This window comes from Zootoca vivipara, chromosome 17 (genome assembly GCF_963506605.1).
Source record: "Zootoca vivipara chromosome 17, rZooViv1.1, whole genome shotgun sequence".
Classification (NCBI taxonomy): Eukaryota; Metazoa; Chordata; class Lepidosauria; order Squamata; family Lacertidae; genus Zootoca; species Zootoca vivipara.
Genome location: NC_083292.1, coordinates 16,533,592 through 16,560,186, shown reverse-complemented (window position 1 = coordinate 16,560,186; position 26,595 = coordinate 16,533,592). Strand labels below are relative to the sequence as shown.

The following is a 26,595-nucleotide window of genomic DNA, read 5'->3' as shown; positions in this document are numbered from 1 at the left end:
CCCCGTCGGATGAGAATCAGGACCCGGGTTTTCATTGTCCTTCTCCTCATCTTTGCTGCCTCTGAACTTGGCCAGCACAGGCGTGTTGAAAGCAGACGTGGGGCTGGACGAGCTCTGGGAAGATGTGGCAGAGTTGCTGGCAGTGGCCCTGGAAGGAGAAAACACGGCAGGTGGTGAGGCTGGCCCCCCCCCCGCCCCCAGGTAGGTGGATGTTTAGCAAAGAAAACTAAACAGCATAAAGGACATAAGGATAGACCCGCTGCATCAGGCCAATGGCCTGTCTTAGTCCAGCCTCCTGCTCTCGGAGGGACCAAATGCCCCCCAGGAATTCAGGATAGACTGCCCCTAGACCTGGAGGTTCCACGAGAGCATAAGGAGAACCCAGCTGCTGCGGTAGGGCAGTGGCCCATCTGGTCCAGCATCCTGTTCCCACAGTGGCCAACCAGGTGCCCCCAAGGAGAGCCCACCAGCAGGACCCGAGTGCATAGCTGTCAAGTTTTCCCTTTTCTCGCGAGGAAGCCTATTCAGCGTAAGGGAATTTCCCTTTAAAAAAGGGAGAACTTGACAGCTATGCCCGAGTACAAACTTGATGTCTGAAGATTGTTTGCAGAAAGTGGCCACAATTATTTTTCTTAACGTCATTTGTACATTGCAAAAACAGCATAATAAATTTGCAATAATATCTACAACATATGATTCATTATTAGTGGTTAATATACAAGTCCTTGGTTTAAATAAACCCAAGTGGAGGGGATTAAATAAAAATAGCAAGTGGAAACAGGACAGAACTGCTCAGCTCCGTTTTGTTTAAAGCTTCCTATCTTTTTTAAAAATTATTTTTTGGTGAAGTGGCCGCAATTTTGAACAGTGATGTTAAACTGGGGGGGGGGGTGCCTTTCCATGCGATGAAACCAAATGTAGCATGCAAGAGATTGAAGAGGGCAAAATTCTCTCTCTTGCATAGATTGGCCATGGGAGAGGGGCTTTTTAGCTGTGATTCCTGCATTGCAGGGGGCTGGATTGGATGACCTTAGGGTGCCTTCTAACTCTACAGTTCTATGATTCTACGAACTTCTGGAGAGCCACATGTTCAGGCCTCGTGGGGAACCATGGAGGTTTGCCTCCAGGAAACCTCTGGCCCATTTTCCAGCCCCTTCCCTGGAATGAAATGCCCCCCTCTTGCGCGAGTGTGTATTTTCCCCGTGAGAACAAAAGGTGTCAGTCATGCCAGATCTCAGAAGGGTTCCTGTACCTTGGGAAACTGGTGTATTTCAGCCTGCTGACAGGGGTGCTCCCCAGGAATGAAGGGCGGAAACCGCCGGGGTTCAGCATCATAGGGCGCAGGTCAACCATGCTGTTGGAGGAGAGACAAAACAGGATTAGACTCATGATGACATTGGGAAGCAAAAAAGATTGTGAAAAGGATGCTGAGATCATGGGAGGTGAGGTCTCCTTGCTCTGGACTCCTCCCTGATGTTAGTAAATCAAAGGAATTAATATTACTGCTCTATTCTGCTTTGGTCAGACCACACCTGGAATACTGGCTTGAGAGCAGTACATGTGAAAAGGACCTAGGAGTCTTGGTAGACCCAAACTTGACATGAGTCAACAGTGTGGTGCAGCAGCTAAAAAAGCCAATGCAATTCTGGGCTGCAGCATCTAGATCAAGGGAAGTAATAGTACCACTGTATTCCGCTCTGGTCAGACCTCACCTGGAGTACTGTGTCCAGTTCTGGGCACCACAGTTCAAGAAGGATACTGACCAGCTGGAACGTGTCCAGAAGAGGGCAACCAAAATGGTCAAAGGCCTGGAAACGATGCCTTATGAGGAACGGCTTAGGGAGCTGGGTATGTTTAGCCTGGAGAAGAGAAGGTTGAGGGGGTGATATGATAGCCATGTTCAAATATATAAAAGGATGTCATATAGAAGAGGGTGAAAGGTTGTTTTCTGCTGCTCCAGAGAAGTGGACACAGAGCAATGGATTCAAGCTACAAGAAAGAAGATTCCACCTAAACATAAGAAAAACTTCCTGACAGTAAGAGCTGTTCGGCAGTGGAACTTGCTGCCAAGGAGTGTGGTGGAGTCTCCTTCTTTGGAGGTCTTTAAGCAGAGGCTTGACAGCCATCTGTCAGGAATGCTTTGATGGTGTTTCCTGCTTGGCAGGGTGTTGGACTGGATGGCCCTTGTGGTCTCTTCCAACTCTATGATTCTATGATTCTACTGCTTCCAGTTCTGGGCACCACAATTTAAGAAGGATGTTGACTAGCCTCATGAGGAACAGTTGAGGGAGTTGAGTGCAGAGTTCGAAACTCCCATTGTTCTAGGCGCGTTTTGCAACAAGTAATTTCATTAGCGCAAGCATCTTCCAAGGTCTGGGCGCAGTGCTGCACCTGTGATTTCAGATTAAAACTGCAGCGTGGAAGGAAAGAAGGAGCTTTTTCTACCTCCCCACTTCCAGCTACTCTCTGAAGACTGGAGAAGAGACAATATTAGGGGGTGGGCAGGGGAAGGACTAGACCATGTGAAAAATGAACGTAATATTTTAGCTGCAGTTCATTCATTTTCAGCTTTGTATTCTTGCTATGAAAAAGGCACGACTAGGCATTTCGTTGTTGCAACCAAAACCTTGGTTTAAGGTGCATTTCAGCTCCTAGCTTCCATACCTCAGTTTCTAACACTGGTTGGGTATGTTTAGCCTGGACAAAAGAAGACCGGGAGGAGATATGATAGACCATCTTCAAATATCTGTCCCAGGGAGGATGGAACAAGCTTGTTTTCTTCTGCTCTGGAGGGCCAGCACCCGAATCAATGGATTCAAATGACCAGAAAGGAGATTGTAACAAAACATTAGGAAGAACATTCTGATGGCAAGAGCCGCTTGGCAATGGGCCAGACTCCCTCGGAAGATGGTGGACCCTCCTTTGGTGGAGGCTTTAAAACAGAGGCAGGATGGCCACCTGTTGGGGGTTTGTCTGCTGTGATTCCTGCATTGCAGGAGGTCAGACTAGAAGACTCTCAAGGTACCATCCATCTCTACTATGATTCCATGAATCAACACCACAAGCTAAAAAACTAAACCAGAATAAATACAGTGGTACCTCTGGTTGCGAACGGGATCCATTCCGGAGGCCCGTTCGCAACCGGAAAAGGCTGCATCCTGAAGCGCTGCATCTGCGCACACACGCAACCCAATTCGGCACTTCTGCGCATGCGCAAAGCGCGATTTAGCGCTTTTGCACATGCGCGCAGGTTACGGACGCGCCAAACCCGGAAGTAACCCGTTCCGGGACTTCCGGGTTTGGCGTGTCCGTAACCCGAAAAGACGCAACCTGCAGCTGACGCAACATGAGGTATGACTGTATGCCACTCTTGTACCTGGGACATGTTGCAGACCACACCCTAGTGCTTTTTTTTCTGTTTAGGGCTACTCTCATTTTGACTCAAGAAAATCACCATTTATAGTTCAAATTGGGGGAAATAAATACAGTAAATGGACAAAAGTACAAAGCTTAGGGAGCTGGGTATGTTTAGCCTGGAGAAGAGAAGGTTAAGGGGTGATATGATAGCCATGTTCAAATATATAAAAGGATGTCATATGGAGGAGGGAGAAAGGTTGTTTTCTGCTGCTCCAGGGAAGCGGACACGGAGCAATGGATTCAAGCTACAAGAAAGAAGATTCCACCTAAACATTAGGAAGAACTTCCTGACAGTAAGAGCTGTTCAGCAGTGGAATTTGCTGCCAAGGAGTGTGGTGGAGTCTCCTCCTTTGGAGGTCTTTCAGCAGAGGCTTGACAGGCATATGTCAAGAATGCTTTGATGGTGTTTCCTGCTCGGCAGGGGGTTGGACTGGATGGCCCTTGTGGTCTCTTCCAACTCTATGATTCTATGTTCAGGGGTGTGTGGTACCCCTGCATGCCCCCAGAAAAAGCACTGCCACACCCCAATACGAAACCAGTCCGGAGTGGGGGGGGCCAACCAGTATGTATCCAGCCTCTCCCCTCGCCTTCTAGCCCCTTGCACCTCTTTTGATTGACAGATGACATGCCGGCCCAGAGTTGCTTCAAGTCCACGCTGGATCCCATCGATCTCTCCATCTGTAGGGGGAGTGCAAAGTAAAATTAAAAAGCTTATTATGAGCTGCAAGAAACTGTCTTCCTAAAAAATTATGACTGTTGCTGGCACCTCCTCCCAGCAGCATTTTGGGGTAGGTGGATATTTCTCAGAAAGATGCTGTGATGATGGGAAGTGAGCTCCCCTTGCTCATTCAGCCTGATGTGGAATGGCTGAAACGCTTGGGCATGTTTATTTCTTGTACTGACTGCATTTATATTTCACTTTTCCTCTAAGGAGCTCAAGGTGTCTTCCTTCCCATTTCACCCTCAAAACAACCCTGTGAGGGAGTCACCAGACAGTGACTGGTCCAAAATCACCCACCAAGAGCTTCATGGCCGAGTGGGCACTGGAACCCTGGTCTCCCAGGTCCAAGTCCTCATCTAATCCCCCCACAACAAGCCTGCAAAGTAGGTTAGGCTGAGAGAACCAGCTGAAGCTCCCAGGCTCAAGGGCAGCCCCACAGACAGCACATTGCAGCAGTCCAGCCTTCGGGATTACCAAGGTCTAGAGTCAGAAGAACAAACCTGCTTTGGGAAGGAACCAAAGACCTTTGGCATGGAGAGAACACTCGAGTCCAGAAGCTTGGTCTGGCTGGGGCTGAATCCCCCCGATGGAATAGCCTTCTTGGGCCTCATCTCTGATGGCCTCATTGCCGACGACCTCCAGGAAGCACTCTGGGCAGCTGCAACGGAGCAAGGCTCATTTTATTTTATTTTATTTCTCTATTTTAATAGGTTTTTTTATTAAATTTTCTAAATTACATTTCAAAACATTCATTTAAACAACCTTAAATCAATGGCTTCCCTTCCTCTCTTTCAGTGGTTCATTTTGCATGCCACGCAACCCTGCATATTTTACATGAACTAAACCAGGCACATCCAACAGGTAGATTGTGATCTACCAGTAGATCACTGGATGTCGGTGGTAGATCATTGCTAGATCACTGGCACCCCTAAAAAAGCTCACCCAAAATTTTCCTCCTCCCTAAAAAAAAGCTGAACTATGACCTGAAGCCCTAAACAAAAATGGGCCTCCCTCCCTCCTAAAAGAAGCTCAACAGGTTTGACTTAAACCCCCCAAAACAGGGCTTCCCTTCCTTAAAAAAACCTCAACAGCTTTGACTTGAACCCCCCAAAAGGGGGTAGATCACTCCCAGTTTTTAACTCTGTGAGTAGATCAGAGTCTCTTGGGAGGTGGCCAGCCCTGAAATAAACCATTCAATAATCCATTGTTACATCTATCAAAACTTATTTACACTGTTGAATTTATCTTGATGCTACCAGCCTTTTTAAATGAACACAGTTTTTACTCATATATTCCATAAACAATTTCCAGCCTTCTTTAAATATGCATTCTTCATGTTCTCTTATTCTACATGTTAAATCTGCATGCTGCGCGTATTCCATCAGTTTAAGTTGTCATTCTTCTTTGGTTGGGACCTCGCTCGTTTTCCATTTTTGGGCTAACAAGACACGGGCTGCAGTAGTGGCATACATAAATAGTCTTTTTTTTTTGACACCTGGAAATTTCCCTCTGAATTACCCCCACAAAAAGGACTCTTGGAAAGGTACTTTTGAACATTTTTTTCAGTTCATTATATATCATTTCCCAATATTCTTTTACCCTTTTACAAATCTACCACATATGATAAAACATACCCTCAACCTCGTTACATCTCCAGCACTTATCTGATTCGGACTTATACATTTTAGAGAGTTAAATACCATCTATAAATCATTTTCAGGTAATTCTCCTTCAAAGAATAACATGCTGTGAAGCAAGGCTCATTTTAAACCACAAAAACGGTTTGAACGGACACCTCCAGAAGGTGGTGAACTCTCCTTCCTTGGAGGTTCTTAATCGGAGGTTGGATGGCCCTGTGAGAGATTGGGTGGAGGGGCAAAACCCAGGAGGAGCTTAGGGAGAGAGCGAGGAAAACAGCCAGACTTACCACGAGCGTAGTCATTGACCTTCTCCATCTCACGTTTCAGTTGCTCCACCTTTTCCTCCATTTCTATTTCCCCCAGTGAGTTGCTGTTGTTCACGTCTCCCTGAAGCATGGAAAAGAACTTGGCCTGGAAAAAGAGAGTGCAGAATGGGAAAGTTTGGCAGGTTTTGTGAGCCTGGAAACAGCTGCCTGGTTCAGGCAGTGAGACCCAGTAACACAGCGGACCGTGCTCCTTGAGATGGGAAGGCGATGTTAGTTCCGTTCCGAAATGTTTTGAAAAAGAAAACCCCCTGCAGTAAGAAAATTAGTGCATCAGGGAGGGGGTTTGTGAGGGACAGGGGATATCGCGAAGTCCCTCCCCTCCTGAGTTCAAGCCCGTCCCCGAGCAAAGGGGAAAGCAGGGAGAGTTCCGATTCCAGTGGGGAAGCAGGAAGTCGTGTCCGAGGCTCAGGCAAGGTAGAGGAGCCAGGGTCCCAGGTGGGACAGGAAGGGGCAAGTAAGGGGGGAAGACCCATCCCCCCAACTCCAGAATTACGCAGGAAGAGGAGGGGCAAGAGGATGGGTCTGCCAAAGCTTTTGTGTTGGAGAAAGACGCGCCAAAAGCCATTAGGAGGTTCTGAAACCGACTGACAACATCGCTCCGTGTAAATAGCAATGACTTGAGCACTGTAAATACGCAGCACCAATAAAAGAATAAAATGCAGAGCTGCGTAGCGTCGTTACTCTGAAGTAGTCCACTCCGGCCACTGTGACAGCAACCTCCTAATCATTTTTGGGCTACTTTGGAGTTGCCGGGATGAGCGTGTCAGAGGCGGAGAAGTGGCGGCAGATCGCTGAGCAAGCCCAGCTAGAACTGCAACAGCTGTCGCTGCAGGCGCAGGGGGAATTGAAGGCAGCTAAAGAGGAGACTAAGAAGGTCCAGGACGACCGGCTACAACTTGCGGAACAGGTGAGAGAGCTCCAGGAAAAAGAGCAGCATTTAAGGGCGGTGGCGGTAGACCTCCAAAACAAGCTGGATGCAGAGAAAAACAAGGCGGGAGGGGCACCCCAAGTCCAAGTGCTGCCAGGAAGGAGAGCCGGGACCCTAGTAAGCAAGTTCAATGGAGACCCGAAGGAGTTTCAGGGCTTTGAGACTGAGATTGTGTATGCTCTTGAGCTGCACCACGATGAGTTCCCTGATGATGAGCACAGAGTAGCGTTTATTGTGGAGCACCTTACAGGGGCGGCCAGGGAGTGGCTAAGACCGTTAATTGCAACAAGGAATCCTTGCATGAAGAATGTCAAACTATTTCTAGAAGGTTTGAAAACGATGTATTCGTCCGATAGTCATATGGACCAGACTAAGGAGGAACTTCATAATTTACGCCAAGGAAATATGACAGTTCGCGCGTATTGGGCGAAATTCACCATGCTGGTGCACAGATTGGGGTGGGATCTGGAGTCTGCCCCAATGCAAGCGGCGTTTTACTTGGGGTTGCATGAGGAGGTGAAGGATGAGCTCTCGAGAGGTCCAAAGCCCAGTAATATGGATCAACTGAGCAAAGCGGCTCTGGCGGTGGGGGTGAGGCAGGAATCCAGATGGAGCGACAAGCAAGCAACGCGCGCAAAGCGGGCTTGGTTCCCACGGTCGCAGGAGAAGCCACTCCCTCAACAACCCTTTCAAGCCACGCCTGGGGCCAGTCAGGACCAGGAACCCATGCAGATTGATAGCGCGCGCGCGCGGGCTTTTCAAACCCCAGCGGCGCCAAGACGCAAGGAGGGAAGGGGTGGGAATTGCTTTCTCTGCAACTCCCCCCAGCATCTCGTCAGAGACTGCCCACATCGCAGGGAGTGGCAAGGAAAGGCGGGAACGGTTGTGCCCTCCCCCACTGACGCAGCACCACAGCAGGGAAACGGGAAAGCCTGGCTGCAGGAGACAAGGGGCGGCAGCCAGGCACAGTCAGCAGACAACAGCCCCAGCCCACCCACCCGCACAGAGAGGAGCAGAGCCAGCCCACCCCTCCCAGAGCAGGAGTGGTTCTAGAAGTGACGCTCACGCTCCCAAATGGCTATCCATTGACGGTCCTCGCCCTAATTGACAGTGGTGCCTCAGCCAACTTCTTCTCGAGAAACTTTGCAGAAGAGCACCAGATCCAGCTTCTGCAGCTGGATTTTCCTCTGCACGTGGCAACCATTGACGGCAGAGAGCTGCTGGGAGGGGCCATCACTCATCAAACCCCCCCCATGAGAATGACGGTTGGAAGGCACTCAGAGACACTGGCATTCAACGTCACCACCATCTCAGACCCCCCAATCGTTTTGGGCATGAGCTGGCTGGCGCGCCACGACCCCTCCATAAGTTGGCATCAGAGATGCATCACTTTTGGATCGGACTTTTGCCTGGAACATTGCATGCAGCACCAACCAGGGGAGGGGCCTCCGATAGCCACGGTGGCCACCATGCACGTCAAAGGGGGTGAGGCGATACCCAAACCATACTGGGACCTGCAGGAGGTCTTCAGTGAAGCGGAGTCCGACCACCTGCCCCCACACAGGCCTTTTGACTGCCAGATCAACCTGGTGCCTGGGGCAACTATACCCCCAGCCAAGCTGTACGCCATGTCAGACCAGGAACTGGAGGATCTGCGCGCTTTTATCGACAAGAACCTCAAGCGGGGGTTCATCAGAGAAAGCAAGGCAGCAGGGGGCAGCCCGGTCTTCTGGGTGGACAAGAAAGACACGCAACAGCGCCGTCTTGTGGTGGATTTTAGACGGCTGAATTCGGTGACAGAGCCAGTGGCTTTCCCCATGCCCAGAGTGGATGATCTCCTGACAGCGGCACGCAGAGGCAAGATTTTCACCAAGCTAGACCTGAGGGGGGCGTACAACTTGATCAGGATCCGGGAAGGCGATGAGTGGAAAACCACGATGTTCACGCCTCTGGGCTCTTTTGAATATCTGGTGATGCCCTTCGGGTTGCAAGGGGGCTCAGCATGCTTCCAGGCCTTCATGCACCACGTCCTGGGGTCCCTACTCTTCAGGAAATGCTTGGTCTTTCTGGATGACATCCTTATTTACTCCAACGACCCAGTGCAGCACGTGAAGGACGTCAGGGAGGTGTTACAGCGCCTGAAGGAGAACCACCTGTATGTGAAGCTGGAGAAGTGCAAGTTTCACACCAAGGAGGTGGACTTCCTGGGCTACAAGCTGTCAGACAAGGGGCTGGCAATGGACAAGGACAAGGTGCAGACCATCCTGGACTGGCACAGCCCCAGGACGCGCAAAGATGCCCAACGCCTACTAGGCTTTGCCAACTTCTACAGGAAGTTCATCAAGAACTTCTCTCGAGTTACGGCTCCCATCACTGACTGCCTGAGAGGCAAGCAGAAGTTCAGGTGGACACCAGAGGCGCAAGCAGCGTTCGAAAGCCTCAAGAGCATGGGTGTCAAACACAAGGCCCGGGGGCCTAATCCGGCCCGCCAGACCTCGTCATGTGGCCCACGTAGCCGCCGCCGACACTAACCGCTGACAGTAGTTCTGGAGCCTGCGATTGGCCAAGGGTCAAAACCGGGGGCGGGGCTGCAGGCGGAGGCCGGGGCGCTGGAGCCGCGCTGACAGCCTTGGCCAGGGAATTTCAATTTCGAATGAGGCTGAGGGAGGCGGTGGCACAGCGGCCAGACGGGGAAGTGAGATGCAGGAGGAGGAGGAGGAGGAAGCCCACCGAGGAGGTAGGAAAGCCCTACAGGCGCCGCTGGCAAAGTTGGTGCCGGGACAGAGCAGCGCTGGATTTTTTTTTGGCGGGCTTTGCTGTTGTCTCCGAGAGCAAGTGAGGCAGCACTGGGGAGCCGCCGCCCGCTGCTTCCCTTCCTCTCCTCGGCTGCATCCGGGAGGTGGGCGAGCGAGCGGGCGAAAGGGACGCAGAGTGAGCCTGAGGCGGGAAGTAGGTGAAGCGCAACAGCCGTTCTCTTGATGGAGCCGGGTTTCTCTTCCCTCTTCCCCCGTTTTCTCCTCATAGACACTCGGGAGGGTGTCTGGCTTTTGCTCTGCCCCCCACCCCCGAGCCGCCCTTTGGCTTCTCAGTTCCGCCTCCTCTCAGCCCCTCGTGATGTAGGGCTCCAGATGGAGTCGCCTCGCGGTTTGAGTAGGTGGGAGGGGGATTGGGGGGGGGAGGTTTTCAAGCCTCCTCTGCCTGCAGTCCCGGTAGGGAGAGGCGGCGGCGAAGACAACAGCGCAGGTGGGGGGAAGAGCAGCTCTGAGGCGAAGATGCACGTCCGCTGGGGCTGCCGCCGCCTTCCTCCTCAGGAAATCCGCTGCCCTCCCTCAGCGCGAGGGGAAGGGACTCTGGCGCTGAGGAGGGAGGATGCAAAAGCAAAGCAGGGAGTTGGCGCTGCACCGCATGTTCCTGCCCCTCTCCAAAGCATGGAGTGGGTTGCAGCGTGTGGCATCCTGCCAAGCGGGGTTTGGGTGTGCGCATGACGGGAGAGGGAAGCCCTCTTTCCATCTGCAGGTTTTTAATCCCAGCAGTGGCTTTCTCCTTCCTGCCGAAGGTTTAGTTGAGCCCCCCCCCCGGAAGCCGTCAATCCCCACCTTTTGTTCAAATTTCCCTCGTTTACATCCCCTCCCACAAACGCGCCACGACGCAGGAATGTGATCCGCGTGGGGGCAGGAATGAGCTTACATTATTACAAAAAACAGTAATAATTGAATGCAGTGACAACAATTTATGATAATAAAGAGTGAGTGGACACATAGTCCTACAGACACAACCGGCCCTTTGAGGGTGACCAAACTGCTGATGCGGCCCCCGATGAATTTGAGTTTGACACCCCTGCTCAAGAGGGTGTTCGCCTCAGACCAGAACCTGTTCCACGTGGTTCAGGACGCGCCCCTACGCATTGAAACAGATGCTTCTGATAAGGCTGTGGGCGCCATTTTGTTGCAACTGGACGCCAACAGAGAGTGGAGACCCTGTGCCTTCTTCTCCAGGAAGTTGACCCAGCCCGAGCGAAACTACACAGTTTTTGATCGGGAACTTCTTGCGATCCACGCGGCGTTCCAGCACTGGAGACACTTCCTGGTGGGCGCCAAGCACCCCATCCAGGTGTGCACAGACCACAAGAACCTGGAGTTCTGGAGAACTGCCAGGGTGCTCAACCAGCGGCAGATACGGTGGGCGGAGTTCTTCTCGAACTTCAACTTCTCCATACACTACATCCCAGGAGAGCAGAATGTCAGGGCGGATGCCCTCTCCCGCAAGCCAGAGTACATGGAGGAGGAGGCGCCACCAGCCCCAAGGCACATTTTCCCCCCGTCGGCATGGTCCTGCGGAGCAGCAGTGGTGAGCGAGGCAGAACTCACAGCACTGACGGCAGCGGATGAATTTGCCAACCGCATCTTCAGAGAACTGAGAGGGGGGAGGGAGCAGGCAAAAGACTTTGCAGAACGCAGAGGGCTGCTTTTCTACAAGGGTGCGCTGTACCTACCCACCACCCAGCTTCGACGTACGGTCCTCAAGCAGATGCACGACAACCCTACAGCGGGGCATTTTGGAAGGGACAAGACCACTCACCTAGTCATGAGACACTTCTGGTGGCCAGGGGTGAGGGAAGATGTTCGAGACTATGTAAGGGGCTGTACCACCTGCCAGCGGGCGAAGGTGGTCAGAGCAGCGCCACCAGGGTTGCTGGAGCCCTTAGCCACACCACACAGGCCGTGGGAAGTGGTGTCCATGGACTTCATCACAGATCTGCCTTCGTCCAGGGGTAAGACTGCAGTGTTGGTGGTGGTGGACCTCATGTCCAAAATGTGTCACTTTATACCGTGTGCCAGGGCAGTCTCGGCAGAAGAGACAGCCAAACTGTTTGTTGATCACATTTTCAGACTGCATGGATTACCTTTAAGGGTTATTTCGGATCGTGGCCGCCAATTTGTTTCCAGGTTCTGGCGGCGGCTCATGAACCTCCTGCAGGTGGAGGTCAGCTTGTCGACGGCTAGACACCCGCAGACCAACGGACAAGCGGAGAGGGTCAACGCCATTCTGCAGCAGTACCTGAGATGCTACGTCAGCCAGCGGCAAACGGACTGGGTGGATCGCTTGCCACTAGCAGAATTTGCCTACAACAATGCAGTGCACGTCTCCACAGGGGTGTCGCCCTTTAAGGCCAATTACGGGCGCGACCTCAGATCTTTCCCAGAGAGGGAGAGGGAGGAGGAGGAGGAGGGCCCACAGGCTGAGGATTGGGCAGAGGAACTGGAGACGGTGCACCAGCAGCTCAGAGAACACTTGGAGAGGGCCAAGGAAGCGTACAAAAAGGGGGCAGATCGCCACAGGCGACAAGGGGAGGTCATCAGGGTGGGGGACAAGGTGTGGTTGTCCTCGGAGGGCCTTCCCACCAGAGGGAGGTGCAAAAAGCTGGCACCCAAATGGCTGGGCCCCTTCACGGTCACGCAACAGGTCAACCCGGTGGCATACAGGCTGGCACTGCCAGAGGACATGAGGGTGCATCCAGTGTTTCATAGATCGCTGCTGTCGCCGTACAGGGAAAGCAGCAGGCTCAGAGACAGCGAACAAACCCCCGAGGGAGGGGGGGAGAGGGAAAGCAGGGAGCAACTCAATGAGGCCACGGCCATCCTGGATTCAAGGTGGGGGGTGGGGGGCCTGGAGTACCTCATGGCATGGGAGGATGCTCCACCGTCCCAGAATGAATGGGTTCCCGCCACTCAGATACAGGAGGAATTCTTGGTGGAAGAATTTCACGCCCTCTTTCCCCACAGACCCAAGCCCTGGCACATGGAAAGGGAGGGGGAGGAGGAGGAGGCACGGGAGAACAGCTCACCATGGCGCTGGGAAGCGGAGTTTGAGGAACCAGAGGATGAGGTATGGGTGTCGCCAAGATCCACCCAGTCAGAGGAAGGAGCAGATTGGCAAAACATTTTTACCCCCACCAGCTCTGACGCCACGGACTTTTTGGGATTCCCGTCCTCCCAGGCGGAAGGGGGGGGCTCGCAGGACTGGGGGGAGGTGTTCACACCAACGGGCTCGGAGAGCACCGAGTTTTTAGGCTTCCAGTCGTCACCGACACATGGGGGGGGCCTGGGGAGGGGTGAAGGAGAGCTTGGGAGGGGGGTGGATGTGAGGGACAGGGGATATCGCGAAGTCCCTCCCCTCCTGAGTTCAAGCCCGTCCCCGAGCAAAGGGGAAAGCAGGGAGAGTTCCGATTCCAGTGGGGAAGCAGGAAGTCGTGTCCGAGGCTCAGGCAAGGTAGAGGAGCCAGGGTCCCAGGTGGGACAGGAAGGGGCAAGTAAGGGGGGAAGACCCATCCCCCCAACTCCAGAATTACGCAGGAAGAGGAGGGGCAAGAGGATGGGTCTGCCAAAGCTTTTGTGTTGGAGAAAGACGCGCCAAAAGCCATTAGGAGGTTCTGAAACCGACTGACAACATCGCTCCGTGTAAATAGCAATGACTTGAGCACTGTAAATACGCAGCACCAATAAAAGAATAAAATGCAGAGCTGCGTAGCGTCGTTACTCTGAAGTAGTCCACTCCGGCCACTGTGACAGGGTTCTTGCCAACCCTCTCCCTGGTGTGCTAGATTTCTACTCACAGGGAAATAGTTTCATATATTCATTTCATTTAAATGTTATTATTATTGGATGTACATCCCACCTGCTTTCCTCCAAGGAACTCAAGGAAGGCTCTGCCACTCCTCATTGAATTCCCACAACAACCCTGCGAGGTAGGTTAGGCTGAGAGGGGCAGTTTGACTGGCTTAAGGTCACACCCAGCGAGCTTCATGGCTGAGAAGGGATATGATCTCTGGTTTCCCATGTCCAATCCAATACTCTAACCACTGCACCATGCTCACTCTGTTTATGGCCCACTTAATATTCTTTTTAAAATATCCAAACGGGGATAAGGAAAATGGTTAGGATGTGTGTTTGTTTGCTTGCTTGTTTAACGTGGAGGATGACAGTGTTTAAGAATGTGACCTCCTCCTGCAGTGTGAAGTGGAGCAGCCCTTTCTACCACATCCTCGTTCAGCTCCAGGCTTCAACTGAGTTTCATCAGCCTCAGTTATGAATTTCAGACACATTGGCTCAGCCTTTGTGAGCACTGACAGCCTCTAGATCAGGCTTCCTCAACCTCGGCCCTCCAGATGTTTTTGGCCTACAGCTCCCATGATCCCTAGCTAGCAGGACCAGTGGTCAGGGATGGTGGGAATTGTAGTCCCAAAACATCTGGAGGGCCGAGGTTGAGGAAGCCTGCTCCAGATGGTGTGGGGCCAAAACTACAACTCCCATCGGCCCCCAACATCTGGGACACGCCAGGTTGGGGACTGCTGGGCTACTCAGGCTGGCTGGTGGATCTTGGAAACAGAGATGTATTTCCAATCACTCTGGCCCTTTTAAAACTGGGGACAGCAGTGAGGAGATTGAGCTATGGACTTTACTTCAAAAGAGGCTAACAGCAGACTTTATACACCCCTAGCTAATCACTGATTGATGTTAAAAGGCCCGCCTCCAGGCAAGTGCATTCTGAAACACGTCATCGGCACAGGAATAGCACATTGGCGGTCGATTCATACCAGACCATCCACCCATCATTCCACTTTGTTAGCTGTTTAGCAATGCTTCCCCAATGTTATTGCACAATTGCCATCTACAGGGGGCTCTCTTGCACTGTAAAAAACAAAAACAAAAAAACAGGGGAAGGGGACACCTGGAACAATTGTGGTGTAAATATACATTTAAAGGGCATCCAACGCACATGGAAAGGACATGACTTCCCGGAAGCCGTAGTCGGTTAAGGATGCTGGAGTTGTAGCACTGTACGGGGAGAACGACAGTTCCCAAAATTCTACGAGGGTGAGGAGTCATGTGCTTTAAATGTGCATCGGATGCGCTTTAAATGCGTGGCTTGGATCTGTCAAATGTTACAGGATTTCCGGAGGAAGTTACGGAACATGCCCCAAATGGAAACAAAGCCATATGTCTGTCCTCAACCAGACAGGTTCAGGGCAGACAGACACATGGTAGAGGGTCATGCAGAATAGTCAAGGGGTGTTGTTGTTGTTGTTGTTGTTGTTGTTGTTTGTTATTTATACCCCGCCCACCTGGCTGGGTTTCCCAGCCACTCTGGGTGGCTCCCAACAGAATATTATCTATATACAGTGGTACCTCTACTTACGAATAACTCTACTTACGAATGTTTCTACTTACAAACGGAGCTCCGTCCGCCATCTTGGATGCGGTTTAGATAGGATTTTTTCTACTTACGAATTTTTAGATAGGGTTGCTTCGACTTACAATTTTTTTCTCCCAATGCATTCCTATGGGATTCGACTTACAATTTTTTTTGACTTACGAATGTGCATTCGGAACACATTAAATTCGTAAGTAGAGGTACCACTGTATATAAAAATGTAAAAATGGTGAAAGTGCGGAAGACACCTTTCTCCGTAACCACTTGACCGATCGTCCTGAAATTTGGACACAACGATCCATGCCACTCTCCAGAATTAGATACACCATTCACAGAGAGGAAAGGGAACAAATATAATACATCATGGATCGGGACAAGGTGGGGACAGTCACAGGGATTACCCACAGCAACGCGTGGCAGGGCCAGCTAGTAACTAATAAATCAATATTATACTGATGGGTGGGGGAATGAAACTTTTACAGGTGGAAACTGTATTGAAAATGGGATCGTGTATAACCGCCCCAATACGATCATGAGCACAGATCACCATGAATGCACAATAAAAGGGGCACATTGCAAAATTAGGGTAGATGTATTACCCCCGAGGCACGAGGGTAGGTTTACTAGCCTAAGACTGCCAACTTTGTTCCTTTGCATGCACAGCAGCTTCTTCTGAAGATGCAAACAGGCATGTTTTGTCTCCATGAAAAGCTTCCCTTGCAGATCCCTGCAGTTGAAAGGGCAGGAGAAGGCTGGGGTGCTCTCTGCCCCCTCCATCCTGCCCTGACCAGGTCATGTGATAACTCCCTTCTGGGGGGTCCCCTGGAGGATCCCTTCTCCCGCTCACCTTCAAATATTGGGCCAAGCTGGCTCCCTCATTCTCAGCTTGCTTCCTCTTCCTCACCACCCGCTCGCAGATTCCCGGGTTCTGTTCCATCTGGGTGAAAAGGTCCTGCAGGGATTTCTGGGTGTAGCTCACAGCCTGGCTGTCAAAGTCCTGGGGGGAGATCCGCTCGCAGAAGGAGATGATGAGCGGGCACTCGTTGTCAAACTCGTCCAGGATCTCCATCCTGCACTAGGCCAAAAGAGGAGGAGGAGGAGGAGGAGGAGGAGGAGGAGGAGGAGGAGGAGGAGGAGGAGGAGGAGGAGGAGGAGGGGGAGGGACGCCAAGAGTTCAGGCAGAGCACTCAGTAAGAAGAGGAGAAACCGAGCCTGTTGCACCATAGCGTTGGAAGGGACCGTGAGAGTCATCTAGTCCAACCCCCTACAATGCCCAGTTTGGGACTCGAACCCACAACCCTGAGATGGAGAGCCTCATGCTCTACCGACTGAGCTGTGATCCCCTTTAGCGCAAAGCTCTGATAATTATTAGCTGGTGACTGTCTGAGTGTTTCGCTGGGGTGAGGATCGATGGGGCGATGTAAGAGGTGCAAAGGAAGTATGAAAAAAAGCTGAATGAAAAAAGCTGAATGAAAACCAGTATGAACTTTGTGCAATGCAAACTGGCTAGATTTTCTGGTTGAAAGTCACTCTGAGTTGCCTTGGGCAAGATAATGGGACTAACAAATCCCCCTCCATGAGTCTTTCGCAAACTCTCTTTTAAAGCCATCCAAGCTGGTGACCACCACTGATCCTGCAGCAGTGAGTTCCATAGTTCAACTGCACACTGTCCTGAATCTTGCACCATTCAGCTTCATCCGATATCCATCAAGTTCTAGCATTATTAGAAAAGCTTTTCTCTGTCTGCTTCCTCAACACCATGCATACTCAATACACTTCTATATCCTGTCGCCTCTTTATTGCTTTTTCTCTAAACCCCAAACCCCCCAAATAAATAAACAGATCAGCAGCCCACCTCCTGGCCAGGCCAGCCTCATTGAGATGAATCACCTCCTCAGGCCTGTTGTCACTCTGCCAAAATCCCTCAGGAACACCAGTCTGCGTTTAAAAGGGTCCAAGACCTTTTGCAATCATCTGGCTAGGGCAAATTGGACTTACCCTAGCAGCTTCCAGATGCTTTGCACTACAACTCCCATCAGCCCCAGCCCACGTGGCGATATGATGCTGGGGGCTGATGGGAGTTGTAGTCCAACACAGTCTGGAGAGCAGCTTCTGACACCCCAGGGTTGCGCACTGAATCAACGAAGGTGGTGGGGAAGTACCTCTCAGCTCACTGAGAGCACACACCCCTCAAAACCCAGTAACCCAGATCTATTCCGCCCACGGAGCAAAGGTTTGCCAAATTGCAGAATCGTAGAGTTGGAAGAGACCCAGAGGGTCATCCAGCTCAACCCATTGCAGGATAAAATAAAAATGTCCAGATAGGGCCACAGAAGCCATTACTGTATCTAGAATCAAGACGCGCCTCCAGGTACTTCAGCCAAACAAAATATCCTATAGCGAAACCCTGCTGAGCATTGCAAAAACTGTATTTAATTTTAAATTGCTGCAACGCTCCCTGGGACCTGATGCTGAAGGGAGAGTAACCAATTTTAATGAGGATGATGAAGAAGAAGATTCTGAGTGGCGCTGGTTGAAACTCAGAGAGCAGTTCCGAGGAGGCGTGGCTTGCAAACAGCCCCCGCTTACGGTAAACCCTGGCAAGTGGGCGGCCCCCTGTGCAACCCAAGGGGCGTGGCTTATCGGGGTTTCCCAGGAGAGGGGCGTGGCTTACTTTTCCCCCACGTGCGCTGCCTGGGTTGGTGCCTGGTGGGCGGCTGATGGGTGGGCGGCGCTGCATCTGCCCGCCCCTGTCCTGCCCTCTCCGCCTACTCCAGCAACAGCTGCTGCTCCCGCCCCGTCGGGCCGCCCCACATTGTGACACAGTCCTGGAGGAGCGGGGGGGGGGGCTCTGCTCTGCCTGCCGTCGGCTCCTCGTCACGGGCAAATCAGGCCCCCGGACCGAGGGTAGGGGAGGTTGGAAGGTGACGGGAGGAGAATCAATGACCCCGACCCACCCTCTCTCTTCTCCAGACGGAGAGGTGCCGGGGCTCCGGGAATGCAGCCGCAAAAGCGCCCCAGCGGATTATATGTGCGGACTGATCCCACGCCCCGCCCCTTTCCCCGTTTTTGCAACCGGTAGACATAGCTGCCAAGTTATCCCTTTTTTTAAGGGATTTTCCATTATGCTGAATAGGCTTCCTCGCGAGAAAAGGGAAAACTTGGCAGCTATGCCGGTAGAGAGGAGGCAGAATACACTCTGCGTGTGCTCCGAGGCCGTCTCGCTGTAGGTTGAATCTCCAATGGCATTACCAGATAAGGCTGGGACACTATCCCATACCTGAAACTGAGAGGAGATATGATAGCCATCTTCAAATGAAGTGCTGTCACTTGGAAGATGGAGCCAGCTTGTTTTCTCCTGCTCCGGAGGGTAGGACCCGAACCAATGGCTTCGAGTTACAAGAAAGGAGATTCCAGCTACATGTAAACATCAGGAAGAGCTGTTCGGCAGTGGAATGGTCTCCCTTGGGAGGTACAGTAGTGGTCTCTCCTTCTTTGGAGGTTTTTAAGCAGAGGTTGGATGGCCATGTGTCGTGGGTGCTTTAGCTAAGATTCCTAAATTGCAGGGGGCTGGACTAGATGACCCTTGGGGGTCCCTTCCAACTCTACAATTCTATGATTCTGTGAAACCCTGGACTTAGAGAGCTTGCTGCCAGTCAGTGTCTGCAATGCTCAGCCAGATGGAATAACAGGAAACCGACTTATACCAAGTCAGGCCTATTTAATTCAGCTGTGTCTCTTTTAGAACCATAAGGACTAGAATCTCCCATTTATTTTTAAGGGAAGAGCTGTAACTGAGTGGCAGAACATCTGCCTTCCCCAATGAAGGTCTCAAGCGCAGCCCCCAGCAGCACCTTCCAGGTTGAGCCAGGAACGTCCCCCTGCCTGAAACCCCGGAAAGCCGCTGCCAGTCAGTGTTAACAATACTGAGCTAGATGGACTGTGGTGTGACTGGGTTAAGGCGGCTTACTAAGACAGAGAAAGGGCCGTGGCTCCATGGCAGATTAGGAGGGTCCCGGGTTCAAACTCCCCAGGTTTTCAGATGGGACTTCCCAGTCCTACCTGGAGATGCCATTTTGGTTAAACCCGAGGCCTTCTGGATGCAGAGCAGATGCTCTCCCACTGCACTCTGACCCTTCCTGTCCTCTCTGTGGCAGCAGGGCAGGCCGGCAACCCTCTGCAGAAGTTGGGAATGCCAGGCATCTGTGTCAAGGCAATGGGCGTGCCTTTCCTCTTATGCAGAAAATGGGCTTTGATGCTCCATACAATCATAAGAAGAGCCTGCTGGATCAGGCCAATGGCCTTTCTAGTCCAGCATCCTGTCCTTACAGTGGCCAACCAGATGCCTCCATGGGAAACCAGCAAGCAGGACCCGAACACAAGAGCACTCTCATTTCCTGTGGTTTCTGGCAACTGGGATTCAGGTGCATTGCTGCCTCCAGTCTTGGAGCCTGAGCACAGCCACCACAGCTAGGAGCCACCGATAGCCCTCTCCTCCGTGAATTTGTCCAATCCTCTTTTAAAGCAATTCTATGAGTCTATAAGCCCCAAATGCTACAGCTGTTCTTCACAGGGGAGTTACAGGTAGGTAGCCGTGTTGGTCTGAGTCGAAACAAAATAAATAAAAAAATCCTTCAGTAGCACCTTAAAGACCAACTAAGTTTTTATTTTGGTATGAGCTTTCGTGTGCATGCACACTTCATCAGATACACTGAAACAGGTGCATGCACACGAAAGCTCATACCAAAATAAAAACTTAGTTGGTCTTTAAGGTGCTACTGAAGGAATTTTTTTTATTTTGCTTCACAGGGGAGTTGATCCCCTTCATCATTTGCATTCCCCTTTTCCGAACCTTTTCCAACTCTGCGATATCCTTTTTGAGACGAGGCGCCCAGAACTGCAGCTGCAACATAGATTTGTACAACAACCCTTTCATAACAGCAGTTTTATTTTTCAATTCCTTTCCTAATGATAACTCCTAACATGGAATTATTTTGCAGGTAGGTAGCCGTGTTGGTCTGAGTCGAAGCAAAATAAAAAAATTCCTTCAGTAGCACCTTAAAGACCAACTAAGTTTATATTTTGGTATGAGCTTTCGTGTGCATGAGCTTTGGTATGAGCTTTCGTGTGCATGTAATTCCAAATAAAATGGAATTATTTTATTACTCAGGATGGAGGCAGGAGCCCCCTTGTGGTAGAAGACTCCATTCACAACCCCCGCCCCTGCCCCAGTTTGTTTGTTTGTTTGTTTGTTCATTTATTCATTTATTACTGGTATTTATTTGCACATTCATTCATTCATTATTTATTTATTTGCACATTTAAAAGATTTCAGGGAATCACCCACCCACCAGCACACCTTCATTTAAAAAAAATCACACGAAACAATCCTCCTAAATTTGCAGCAGCAAACAAACTCAGCACGAAGCTTTCTTTTAAGCCGGGTCTCCAATAGCTTCCCTGCTTGAGGAGCCTGCAAAGGGCCTTTTGAACTGGGTTGCCCCAAACATCACTTGCAGAGTTTGGAATTCAAGTTCTTGTAATCCTTGTTATACGGAGCCCCCGCAAAGCAGATGGCGGCGTTGCGGTCACAATTACAGATGAAAGCCTCACACTCATTATTCTTTTCTGGAGAAAGAAAATTTGGGAGAAGGCGGGTGAATCAGGAGTTCAGGTGCACCTGAGCCCAGGTAACCCAGCCCCTCTCCCTTTTAGGAAAGCAAATACTGCCCATGACCGCCTGAGGACACAGTCCCCAAATACCTTTGAAACTGCTAGAGTTTAGGCTGGTTACCAGTGGACTTCTGAGTTTGATTCAAAGTGGTAGCATGAGCATATAACGTCGTAAGTGGCTTGGGATGCAAGTTAACCAAACAAGTCCCTTCCCCAATATCAACCATCAGCAGGTGAGGTCCTGGTGGTGGTGCCTCTGCCATGAGCGGTTGCTGACCCCTCCCCAACTGACAGGGCCTTTTCAGTGGTGGCTCCATGTTTGTGGAATGCCCTCCCTCTGGTGAGGATGCACCTGGCTCCCTTGTTACTGACTTTCAAGGGGAATTTAAAAACATCCCTGTTCCCCAAGTGCGCTGGGTGGGTGAAGAATACTGTTCCTGGGAACCCAGAGATCACTGGATGAGAAAACGTTTTAAACTGTTTTTAGAATGTTTGGGAGCATGGGCGTAGCCAGCAGGGTGCAGAGGGAGCAGCTGCTGCCCCCCCAATCAAATAAATAAAAATACTTAACTAACTGACCAATTGCATCACTCCCACTATAATAAATTCTGGCTATGCCCATGTTTTGGAGAGAGAATGAATGGATGTGTTTGCTACCTTGGGTTCCTTTGGGAGGAAGCGCAGAATATACATTGAATGAATGAATGAACTTAAGAAAAGCCTACTGGATCAAGCCAATCGCCCATCTGGTCCACTATTCTGCTCTCACAGTGTCCAGAAACATTGCTGCCTCCAACTGTGAAGGCAGAGCATAGCCAATAGAGCTAATAGCCATTTATAGCCTCCTCCATGAATTTGCATGTTTTAAAGCCGTCTAGGTTGGTGGCTGTTACTGTCTCCTGCAGGAGGGGGTTCCATAGATTAACTATGTGTTGCATGAAGAGCTGCTTCCTTTTCGGTGTCCTGGATCTTAAATAGTGGTTCCACTAATCCACACAAACCCTTCAGCCTAAAATTGCCCTCATTGGCTCACTCCCTTTGTAAGGCAGATCCAGTTGATCACATTGTTAAACGCTTGCACGCCAGTGTCTCTGTATCGTCCTCACACATATTTTCCAACCACATCTGATTTGTCAGTGTCTCTGTATCGTCCTCACATATTCTCCGACCACATCTGATTTGTAATCATAGGAATAAACCAGAGTTTCCCAAACTTGGGTCTCCAGCTGCTTTTTTGGACTACAACTCCCATCATCCCTGGCTAGCAGGACCAGTGGCCAGGGGTGATGGGAATTGTAGTCCATAACCAGCTGGAGACCCAACCAGTTTGGGAAGCCCTGGCATAAACCTTTACCTAGACCAGGCACCAGGAAACTGGCTTTCCAGATGTTGCTGGATTCCAACTCCCATCAGCCAGCCAGAGTAGGCATGATGGCAGTTGTAGTTCAGCCATGTATTTGGGACCAGCACCAGCTTTGGGAAAGGTGGGTCTGATGGCACAAGCCTGGGACCAGATCCAAGGTTTTAGAATCATAGAATTGTAGAGTTGGCCATCCAAGCTCTGTTTCAAAACCTCAAGTGAATGAGAGTCTGTTCCACTTGTGAGGAAGAAAGCAGGTACGTTACCAACTGCGCCAGAGCCTCTGCTAAGCATGGCATATGAAGTGCATTTACCTGTACAGGTGATTTCGGTGCCAGAGCAGGTGTAGGAGTAGGTCTTTGTGTAAGGATTGTCTAGGATGAAAGTGCAGGCCGGGTGCTTCTTGGCTGCGTCATAGCAGTTGTCGTGGATTTGACAGCAGCTGCTCAGGAAGCAAAAAGAAAAATGAAGTGGGGGGGGGGGAGATTCAGAATGATTCTCCGGGCGCCTGACACAAATTCAGAAAGCTTTCTTGCTGAAAGAGACCAAGCTCTCTACCTAATCCAGAGAGTGGCAAGGCATCTGGAAGAATAAGAAATCAAGACAACAAGCTTTTTTATATAAAAGAATGAAAATGGTTTGCCGAATATTTACAGATAAATTGTAAACAGATAAGAACATTGGCAGGATTATTGTAATAACCTGCAGTTTTCTAAGAGTATATATTTAAAGTAGATAAATGAGCCAATTAAGTTAATCTCGGATATGCAGAAGATATTAAAAATAAATTTAAAGAACTGCAGAAGGAAGTCAAGTTTTGAAACGTTAAAATGATTGTAAAATTAATGAAATTTATAAACCTGAAGAGCATAAATAGTTTTTTATTTTTATTTTTTAAAAGAGTGCATGGCAAGGCAGGTTCTTCCCAGAAAATCCTGCAAGCAGGACATGATGGCAACCAGCCTTCGGAATTTACAGGTAGACTGTCCTTGACTGAGGGTGTTCCATTCTTATCTCTTGAAAGAATTGAAGAGCAGCCATCTTGGATTAAGGCCAAAGGTCCATCTAGTCCAGGATCTGTCCTCCCCCAGTGTCAGCCAGATGGTTCGAGGAGCCCCACAAGCAAGAAGCAGCTCCCCCCAACCCAGGGAAGTACTCTCTCTGAACCAGGTAGCGGACATGGCTAATCGCCACCTCATGAAAAGAGTCAAAGGTAGGGGGCACTACTTGTGGCAGCGAATTCCAAGACCTGTGTTGTGTGAAGACATCTTTCCTTTGTCTTTCTATTTCAGCCTCACAACAGCCTTGTGAGGTAGGCTGGGCAGAAGCGAACCAGCACAGAGAACTATTTGCACTCTGGATGTTGCTGAACTACAACTGCAGTGGGCGGGGTGTGTGTGTGGATGTGATGGGGAGAAAACATTGGACTCAGTTATACAGCTGCAAATAAAAACATTTCAAGTATGTTGTGCATTATACAAATGTGACACTAGATGGTGATGGCGAGCTATGGCAAATTCAATATATTTTTTCAAAACTTTTTTTTAAAAAAAAACATTTTCAAAGCATTTTTAATACGGTATGTGTCTGGATTCCACCCTTGTCCGCCGTAGGCTAATTCCCACACACACCCCAACACTCAAGGAAACACTCCAGGGAAGCCAAATAAACACAAGGAGGTTATTAAGTAGGCCTGGCAAAGGGCCTGGCCTGGGAGAAAGTCACAAGGGCCAGGTTCTCCAACCCTGACTCATGCTATCATACCCTCCAGATAAGACTTCTGCAACCGAATGCCTTTCAGGTGCTTTGGCTACAACTCCCATTATGCTGCGATGACCAGGCCTGATGGGAGTTGTAGAATCACAGAATCATAGAGTTGGAAGAGACCACAAGGGCTATCCAGTCCAACCCCCTGCCAAGCAGGAAACACCATCAAAGCATTCCCGACAGATGGCTGTCAAGCCTCCGCTTAAAGACCTCCAAAGAAGGAGACTCCACCACACTCCTTGGCAGCAAGTTCCACTGTCGAACAGCTCTTACTGTCAGGAAGTTCTTGTAGTCCAAAACTTTTGGAAGCCAGACAGTTGGGGGACGTTTGCTCCAACGGGACCTACCTCATAGCAGACATCTCAAAAACACAATGAGAATGCACAACGCCGAGCAGAGGGTTTGAGTGCTTTAAGAAAGATGGCTGCTTACGTGTCCAGGTCATCAACTGGCGTACCGCTGCCCCCCAAGCCGCAGTAGCAGCCGTAGTTGTTATAATCCCTGAGGGGGTCACTGGATGGCATGGTGCATTTGATCATGTTACGGAATTGCCACAGGTTCCGGAGGACGGCAGCATGGGCAGTGCCCGCTAGGAAACAAAGCGACACACACTCGCACAAAAACTTCTCAGAGGATGATGCATGCTCAGAGGGCCTTTCAAAAGCTCCTGTGAGTACGTATCTTTTTTTTTTAAGGTAGTTTTCCCCACCTTTTTAATGGCTGTATGTTTAACTTTGCATTTCAGTTCCTTTGCTCTTTAAAATGTATTTATTGTTCCAGTGGCTTGAACTCACCACCTTGAAGCTAAGGGTCTTATGCTGTACGGACTTGAGCTGTCCAAGCCATGAACAATGCCAGAAACAAGCTAAATATTTCTGCCTGAACCTTGGGCATGCAGGGTTGCAATGGACATGCCGGGTTGCGACAGGCACACTCCTTGGAAAAGCACAGGACTCTGCTGAGCTTGGGCAGCAGGAGCAATGGAATGGCCCAGTCATGCTCAAGGTCAGGCTTCCTCAACCTCGGCCCTCCAGATGTTTTTGGCCTACAGCTCCCATGATCCCTAGCTAGCAGGACCAGTGGTCAGGGATGATGGGAATTGTAGTCACAAAACACCTGGAGGGCCGTGGTCGAGGAAGCCTGCTTAAGGTAGAGACTAACTGGAGAGAGAGAGGACTGGAGCAGGAACTCATACAGAGATGTGGCTTACAGTTTGGGCTTCTCGGAGCTCTTTGGCAGATTTAATGCATCGCATTTAATGCCCCCAGAGTGCAAGTCTGGGAATTACCAGGCTAGAGCTGTTCTTCCCAGCTGGCCAAGCAAGAAGGGAAGGCATGCAATGCTGGAACAAAAGAGAAGACTTCAGAGCATGGGCATAGCAGAGGGATGGGTACATGGAGTGCAGCTGCACCCCTAAAACAAGTAAAACAATAAAAATAACTAACTGACCAATCGCATCGCAGATAGCTCAGTTCTGCACCCCCCAACAAAAGTCCTGCCTCCCCCCCGCCAACATAAATCCTGGACACACCCATGCTTCAAGAGGTGCCCAGAACACCATTCACAGGCCAGGGTGCTTTAAATATTATAAAACTCTTGCTTGGGGCAAATTGTATCCAATTATTTCAAAGAAAAACAAGAAAACGGTCTTCCAGACCACCTCAAAAACATTTTTAGGAAGTTCCCCCCGTGAAGGTGCTTGTGCAATATTACAGAGATTAGGTCACACACAGCCGTTTACACTCCAAATACTTGTGATTGCAATATATCGCTTGCAAAAAATGGGGAAGGAGGAAGGAGCCACCAAGATGACTTTTTTATTTTTATTTTTAAAGGCACCCACTGTCTGAACCAGACATGCAGGTGGTTTCCTCTAAATCCACAAGTTTATTGCACCACCCAAATAGCAAAAGCAAAACAAAAAAACCCACCTCTCCAGGCCAATCAGAAGGCATCTGCAAAGCAAGGAATTCACAACTTCACTGGGTTGCAACTCACCTGATGCCAGGAGGACTAGGAGAAGGGCGAGGTTCATTTCGTCAGGCGTCCAATTCCTAGTGGCCGTCCTTCAATTCCCTGCATCTTTATACCCTGCCCTCCCCTTGGCACCTGGATCCTAGATAAGAGTGTCCTGTTTACCTTTCTATATGCATCCTTTTTCCGTCAGAGGTTGATGGGGGGGAGTGTTGCTTGAGTGTCAAGCAAGGCCTGTGGGGAAACAGCCGTTTCCCTTTCCAATGCACAGCTTAGCCTTCGCTAGAGAGGGATCTCGTTTCAAAAACACCCTCTTTTAAAAACATAACCCTGGTGGTCTTTCCACCACGATTCAAGCTGGGACTCAACCAGGACTCAACCCACATAGCCAGTTTTTGCTGCCAGGACTAATCCTGGAAGGAATAGCAAGGGAGAAGAGTCGCTGGATGCAAAACAGTTTAAATTAGGATTCCTGGGCAGCGGGCAAAGCAAATCCCAAATTACTCCTGCCCCAGGTTGTCTGTTTTAGAATTATAAGGACCGGGTTGCCCCTGCCCGCCTCCCCCAGCTGTTTTGGA

General features: G+C 50.3%; 2 protein-coding genes across 2 annotated transcripts; both read right to left on the bottom strand.

Annotated features, from left to right (window-relative positions):
- Nucleotides 1-204: 204 nt before the first annotated feature.
- LOC118076108 (uncharacterized) lies at nt 205-16,312 on the bottom strand. The gene is made up of 5 exons (XM_035098661.2): nt 16,091-16,312; nt 6,066-6,189; nt 4,639-4,796; nt 4,022-4,095; nt 205-1,354 (listed from the first exon to the last, which is right to left on the bottom strand). The coding sequence occupies exons 1-5, from the start codon at nt 16,310-16,312 to the stop codon at nt 1,219-1,221; spliced, it is 714 nt and encodes a 237-aa protein (XP_034954552.2). The 3' UTR covers nt 205-1,218.
- A 3,715-nt stretch (nt 16,313-20,027) lies between these two features.
- PLA2G1B (phospholipase A2 group IB) lies at nt 20,028-26,189 on the bottom strand. Its single transcript, XM_035098662.2, has 4 exons — nt 26,042-26,189; nt 24,476-24,632; nt 22,591-22,718; nt 20,028-20,871 (listed from the first exon to the last, which is right to left on the bottom strand). Exons 1-4 carry the CDS (start codon nt 26,076-26,078, stop codon nt 20,753-20,755), a joined length of 441 nt encoding a protein of 146 aa, XP_034954553.2. The 5' UTR covers nt 26,079-26,189; the 3' UTR covers nt 20,028-20,752.
- Nucleotides 26,190-26,595: the final 406 nt, after the last annotated feature.